This window comes from Hippoglossus hippoglossus, chromosome 6, assembly GCF_009819705.1.
Source record: "Hippoglossus hippoglossus isolate fHipHip1 chromosome 6, fHipHip1.pri, whole genome shotgun sequence".
NCBI lineage: Eukaryota > Metazoa > Chordata > Actinopteri > Pleuronectiformes > Pleuronectidae > Hippoglossus > Hippoglossus hippoglossus.
In genome coordinates, this window is record NC_047156.1 from 15,238,547 (window position 1) to 15,245,814 (window position 7,268).

At 38.7% G+C, this 7,268-nt stretch overlaps 2 protein-coding genes across 3 annotated transcripts; one reads left to right on the forward strand and one right to left on the reverse strand.

The window, feature by feature from the left end:
* Window positions 1–563: 563 nt before the first annotated feature.
* Window positions 564–3,747, forward strand: tmem138 (transmembrane protein 138). 2 transcript variants are annotated; one of them, XM_034587631.1, is made up of 5 exons: window positions 564–699; window positions 1,282–1,682; window positions 2,557–2,728; window positions 2,889–2,964; window positions 3,067–3,747. In XM_034587631.1, the coding sequence occupies exons 2-5, from the start codon at window positions 1,555–1,557 to the stop codon at window positions 3,177–3,179; spliced, it is 489 nt and encodes a 162-aa protein (XP_034443522.1). In that variant the 5' UTR covers window positions 564–699; window positions 1,282–1,554; the 3' UTR covers window positions 3,180–3,747. The 2 variants fall into 2 exon arrangements, with proteins under 2 accessions (XP_034443522.1, XP_034443523.1); XM_034587632.1 differs by having other exon boundaries at window positions 1,285–1,682.
* A 284-nt stretch (window positions 3,748–4,031) lies between these two features.
* tmem258 (transmembrane protein 258) lies at window positions 4,032–6,789 on the reverse strand. Its single transcript, XM_034587633.1, has 4 exons — window positions 6,649–6,789; window positions 6,259–6,368; window positions 4,278–4,406; window positions 4,032–4,181 (listed from the first exon to the last, which is right to left on the reverse strand). Exons 1-3 carry the CDS (start codon window positions 6,649–6,651, stop codon window positions 4,280–4,282), a joined length of 240 nt encoding a protein of 79 aa, XP_034443524.1. The 5' UTR covers window positions 6,652–6,789; the 3' UTR covers window positions 4,032–4,181; window positions 4,278–4,279.
* Window positions 6,790–7,268: the final 479 nt, after the last annotated feature.

Below are 7,268 nucleotides of genomic sequence, written 5' to 3' on the forward strand. Positions count from 1 at the left end.
CTGTCTTATCTTAAAATAAATTGGCAACAAGCAACATGAATTTCCCTTTTTTAAAATGAATTTAGTTGATCATTCAACCTGAAATTACACAGGTAAATCTAATGAAAACTGTTTATCTCTCTTTTCTGTAAAAATATATTACAGAGGACAGGAAAACAACATTTTATAAACCAAATTCTAACATTTAACAAACTTTAAAACTATAAACAGATAAGGTAAAAGGATAAAAACAAGCAGTAGGCTGACAGATATATGTAAATCAAACAACAATGAAATAAAGACAAGTCAACCCTAAAGTTGCAAACCACAAATAGTAGACAAGAACAGTAAACATAATAACAACCAGGGGCTGTTCAATGTTTAGCCTAGTTGGTAATGAAAGTACATTTGTCACCCAACAGCTCCTTTCTTTAACATTTAGAAAACAACAAACAACCAAGACATCTACACCATAAAACAGAAATCCTGTGCTTGGGGCTTTATTTTGAGGAATATCTGGAGAACCCATACACTGGTTATTACGGTAACATCACGAAGACGCGTTACCATGGAACTTGCGGAAATACGTTGCTGCTGAGAGGCGGCGGTGGATGCTCAGAGAAAACTGCGCCGTTTGTTTGTGGAAAAAGAAGAAATACGAGCAACTTACGGTTCCTGCTTGTCTCCACGTGACTTGTTTCCTTCCCTCGCGTGTTTCCGGTGAGTAGAGGTGATTCAGATCACATTTCTGGAGCCTGTTTACACAACTGGACGCGGTCAAACAGCGATGTTGTGGTTAACGTAGAAAACGTGTGTGGGGAGAAACTCGAAGTTAAAATCTGAGCTGTGCCGCCGCCTTTGTTGAGTTCGTAGTACATTAGATGTGTTACTAATACTAACTGTAGTAACTTACTACCATCGGTCTACGAGTTTATCTGCAGCCAGGATTAAATAACCACAGGCTCCCGCCATTAGAAGAGAAGTTGCGTAAAAACGAGAGAGTTTGTGCGTAACACAATAACAACCACTGGAGGAGTCCACGCAGGACAAATTAATCCTTAATCCCAGCCATGACCTTCCCACGGCGGCTGCCTGTGTAACATGCTTTACATGGTTACGTTCACCGCTCATTTATCCGTCTGAGGCGGACGTTACATCAGCCCCTCACCCCCACACACACAATGGAGAAGCTCGAGCTGCACAGGGGACACAACATAGCTGCGAGGAATGAACAATTCAGGTGTAGCTGTCTTTGTTTTTCTATCACACGATATAAACACAGAGTCTCTTTTCTTCCTGCAGCAGATGAGGAGACTTTCCACAGCCAAGATGTCGACCTGCAGCAGCTGAAGAGGTCAAACCCAGTTCATCCGACATCCTGCATCTCAGAGATGTTTCATCCCTGAGGACAACAGACAGCATGTTTCTCCACAGAGGAACTTTCCGGAGCACCTTGTTTGGAAAAGCACACCACTCTCTGACTATGTGAACTTTTGCACCAGAGCATGTGGAGTTGTACAGCATCGAGTACCTGTGTTTGGGATCTGTGAAGAGAAGGAAGGAGGAGAAGAGAAGATGCTGCAGACTGGTAACTACTCACTGGTGCTGCTGATCCAGCTCTCACTGTTGGCCTATGACCTCTTCGTCAACTCCTTCAGTGAACTTCTGAGGGGAGAGCCTGTCATCCAGCTCGTGCTGTTCATGTAAGTCAGCAGCATGCTCAAAACATCAGTTCATTTATCAGTACGTCAACTGGAAAGAAGTAGATTCCAGCGAATGCATTTTTGAATCAGTTATTCATCATTTAAATACACTATACACTGTTTGTTTACATCTTCAGGTGTACATCTTTTTTTGCATCATATTATTACATTGTATGTTTAAATACATTTCAATTGGAGTGTTTAAAAAGTACTTGATAACAATCCAATAAATAATAATATAATGGAAGTTGTGGCTTTAACCTCCTGACCTAGTTTTAGCCCAAAACTAAATACAGTATGTAATAGCACCACTTTGTGATTATTGAGCTAATCAGCTAATTTACTGAGATTTACATTATTCAGAATATTACAGGCAGATTGAAATAACTCAAAGAAAGCCTTGACACTTTGTATTGTTACATGAGTTTACATGAACAACCATGTCTATTTTTATGGTTTTTCATCCTTGAGCACGTATATTCATCAACAATATTGAGGTAGTATAACGTTATTCAGCAGCTTCTTCAGTATCCATTTCATCTGGCAACATTTAAACAAGCATATGGAAATGTTCCTTCATTTAAAAGAAAACACGTCCAATTATCTTGATTAAGCAGCTTTGGAGTTCTAACCATTCAAAATTACCTGGTGAGTGAATGAAGATTCTCCTGAAACATAGGTTTTAATTTAAGTGAGTAATCTGAACTCATGCAGGTTCTACATTCATCTGTGACTCTTATCGCCTGCCCTTAGTGAAAAATCACACTTGCTCTGTATCTCTCTCTCTGACATGATCATGTGTATGTTGTTGACATCTTGCTAAATGTGCACCATCAGAAACCAATATTTAATATAATCTGTCACTGTCTTACAGAATCCAGGACATTGCCATCTTATTCAACGTGATCATCGTCCTGTTGATGATGTTCAACACCTACGTGTTCCAGGTCGGCCTGGTGTCTCTGCTGCTGGAGAGGTTCAGGGCTCTGCTGATATTCTCCACCCTTTACCTGACCCTCAGCATCTGCTTCCACTGCTGGGTGTTGGTACGCTCCGTCAACCCTGCACTAAAACTGAGACATATTAACATGATTCTGACTATCACTGGAAACGATTCACTAAAATATTTACTATCCTATATCAGACTAACTGTGCACAGTCATCATCCATGTTTACTGAATCTGATTAGTATTTATTTTCTTCTAGAATCTTAGATGGCTCGACTCAAACCGTTTTGTTTGGACCGATGGTCTTCAAGCTCTTTTTGTTTTCCAGAGAACAGGTAATTGGTTGATTTCATTCATTCAAACATTCTCCATCACAGCTAATCAGTCTTCTGTCATCTTACTAATCATTGAGTATGTGTCCGTCTCTCTGTCAACAGCGGCAGTGTTGTATTACTACTTATACAAACGCACAGCAGAGTACATGGGGGACCCCCGGCTGTATGAAGACTCTCTCTGGCTGCGTGACGCCTTCGCCAGAGCCCGTCAGTGACAAAGAGACAGTCTAAAGACATTATAACACTAAGCATCACCATGTGCTACACTGAATTTTGGACTATTTTTCTATTTGACACTTGCACAGCCTGACACTACTGAACAAAGCAATTTGGCTGATGATGAATTTTCCAGGTAAGAGGATGAGGCAAAGTCTAACAGTTTGTATTAATTGGTTCTTCGTAGCCAAGTGGGCAGATCAAGGCAAGTGTAGCGTTGTATTAATCTGGATTGAGTGTGTTAATCCATGTGGCCTTTGTAAATCAATTAGAGTTGTATACAGAGTGCAATACATTGAAAGAATGTCACAAGTTTGTCTCTGTTCAGATTTAGATTACCTATTTGAATCTATAATTACATGTAGAATTACATGTAATCATAGTTTTGCTGGAAAGGCTGTATTCCCCTGTGAAGGAAGAAACAAATTGGTTTATTTTGCCTTTTTTTTTTTTAAGACTAGTATTTGTTGTTTACATGATAAATAAGCCAATTTCAATGATTTGAATCCCGAGCGGGGACCTTTTGAATTGTGTTCCGGCTGTTTTTATTAAATAATCCTTCCGTAATCCCGGTGTAATCCTTCATCTCTAAGGTGGTCAGTATTATCCTGGAGACAAGGTGAAACGGACTGCTCTATTTTTAACACAAAGATAAATCAGGGATTGAGGTTTTAGGCTCTACTAGTGAAACGCTATAAATAGGCTTTAGTGGGTCCAAATAACCTTCTATTCCCAAGAACTCAACAGGTTTAGTTGCAGTGCACTTTGGGTTTGGTCTTTGTAAAACGGTTAAATATTTAACATAAAATGGAAGACAGTCAGAACTTTAAATGAAAGACACGCACAAGAAGTTGTACAAATCCCCTTTACTTGTGAAAACAAAACCAGACTCCATATGACCCCCAAATATCATCAGTGCAGTCCAATTGAATCCAGATTCAGCTCGTGTTTGTGACGCCCGTAGTTCCACTGGAATGTGTCATATTATAAAGCCAGTCAATCTGTAGGAAAACAAGAGGGAGTGCAGTTAATAACCACAACGCTGTTTCAGTGATTAAACATAAAAACCATTAGACATTAATAATATTTGAACGTACCTTCATACATAGATGCCAACCCAGAGTAACAAGAACAAGACACCGAAGCCCATGAAGAGCGACGCGACGAGGGAGATCAGCAGCTCTTTGTAGACGTCCCTGGTGTATTTTGTTGAAGTTACTTCATAGCTGATGAAAAGTTAAGGGAAGCTCATCAAACAAGTTAATGGTCTACTTCTTCCTCATGATTTACAAGTGTACCTTATCGCGCACTTGTCTGCAGTGGTAGTATACTACAGTACAATGTGTATACTGTCATCCTGTATTCTTTAATGACATTTACATGACTATTGAAAAGGGCACACTGACAACGAAGAGGAAAAATTTGCATTTTGTTAATCCATTAATTCATAATAAAAGTCAAATTTAAAGTTTTACTAATATAATCAAAGTAAACAAAAAATTTAAAGCAGTAAAAATAATCACAGAATTTTGTTTTGTTTTGGTTCCAATCAGGGATTGAAAATTGTCTCTGATTTACATTTTGATCATGGTGCTGCACCACGATGTTAAAGTTAAGCATCAATAGTGTCATATTTGATACGGAAATGCTTAGTAGCAGTAAATAATACAACACCTTTTGCATGAAATGAGCATAGTTAACATTTCCCCCACAGTTTAGCCATAATAAGCCCCTACGTTTTTGGTGATGACCAAAAGTGAATGCACCCAAAATGTCTTATTGCACAGGAAACTTGCAAAGACATCCTTCTCTCTCTCTCTCCAATACAACTGAAGTAACTGGGGACTGATTCTTCAGACGCAATAAAACAGAATAAAAACATAACATACCTCCATACTGCATCCAAGTGTCTGCAAGCCCCTACATTCAAATTCGACTCGAAACAGCATCATTTACACCGTGTTTTAACCTTAAAATTCCACTACCTGAAGTGGCGATGCTAGCGGATGCAGCGTTGCTAACATTCACCGCGCACGCGCCCTTAGGCAAGAGCTTGTGTGCAGTGTGTGTGTGTGTGTGTTTCCCGTGTGTGCGCGCAAACGCGGCTCTGGAGGACAATTAGGCTAAAAACATGGTGTAAATGACGCCGTTTCGAGTCGAATTTGAATGTCGGAGCTTCCGGACACTTGGATGACACCACAGGAGCAGTAAGGAGGCATGTTGTGTTTTTTCTGTTGTTTTATTACGTTTGAAGACGGAGTCAACAGTTACTTCAATTGTATTAGATTTGGCTGCAACGTTGTTAACCCTGCATTAATATATAATGAAAGTAATAGTCAGTAAAAGGTAGGGCTGGACGATGCCGGCAAAAATTATATTGAGATAAAAAATGTCATACGAGTCAATATCAATGATTATCATGATAAATGTCACAATATCATTTTAGTGTAAAGTCTGATTTTTGCTCCTGAGTGAAGGTTGTGGTTTTAAACTTGAAAAACGTTTAATAAATGTAAATTACATGTCACTGTGCTTGCACAATGAATATACTATATATCAATATATTAGATACGTTATATTACGACTGATATAATTATTATAATTATCAATAATTATCGTTCAGAATACAACTGAACTATAATTATTGATTATTTTATTGCCCAGCTCTAGTTGCAGCAAAAATGTAAAGCAATGGCACCAGTGCTTTTACTATTACATGATCCCATGATGGGATAGTTCACCCAAAAATGAAAATCCACTCTTCTACAGCCAAATCCAATACAATTGAAGTAAAAGGTGACAACGTCTTCAAACGTAAAAATAAAACCATAGAATTGTATTTATTGGATTTGGCTGAAACACTGTTTACCCCTAAATCACAAACACTCCCCCCCCCGCCCCTCCATCAGCACAGTGGTGAGTAGATGAGTGAATTTTCATTTTTAGGTGAACTATCCCTTCAATTTCCTCAGGTACTTGTGTTTTACTGCAGATTATTATTTACAGAATAATGTAATAATCTGTGGTACGACTCCTGTTATGATATCTCCATGTGGAAGGGAGAAGCGGAAAGGATACACGAAGAACCAGGCGGTGAAGAACATGCCGATGGCCAGCAGAACCACAGTGAGGTGGGGGAACACAGCCGGGTTCACCGGGCTGGTGTATCTGGTCATGGCCTCGAGTTCCTGCAGAGACAGAGAGAGGAGGAAGAGGAGGAAGAGGCGGTTAGAGAGGAAACACAGACTCCACAGTGTGTAGCCCCTGATCACTGCTGGAAAACTGACTGCTTCGGTTTTAATGGAGCGGCCGAAGCGATGGATTTGACACAAGAAGCGAACGATCCACAAAACTCTGTTTCACACAGACGGCGCCATGTTTTACTCGTGAGATTAAAACTATACACCTCTGTACAGGAGATGTATACAGTGTTTATCATATAAACATCATAAACCAGATCAATCTCACCATTCTGTGATATTGTGGAGCTCCGGTCTCGACGATTCAAGCTGAGAAGGCCACGTACTGATTAGCTCTTCCGGGTTTCGTCATGACGTAGCGGGCGTACGTGAGTCGTGGGTCTTTGCTACCCTCGGTTTGGTCTGTCAGGCGTCTCCTGCTCCGCACCGCAGGCTCAGGTTTTCAAAGTGTTTCAATTCAAACTCAGTGAATGGAGGTAAAAATACAAATTACAGTCGTTATTACTTCAGTTTTCAAAATTTGATCATATATATATATATATATATATATATATATAATTATCTTTTCTGTATTTACTGAAATCTGAAGTCTTTAATTGTGTTAAATTTATGGACAACTAAAGTCGAATATTTACATGAATTTTGTTGAATTTAACCCATTAAGTTAATTTGATTCATTAAATTTCATCAAATTACATTGTGTTACATACATTTTATTTATTTATGGTTTTAATTCACTCAATTCAATGAAGTTCTTCAATTTATCTAATGTAGTTGAATATAATATATTGAATTAGGTTATTTAAATTTAATAAACACCTAACCGTTCAATTGAATGACTTGAATATAATAAAATAAATGTAATTATTTTAATTATTAAGTTAATAA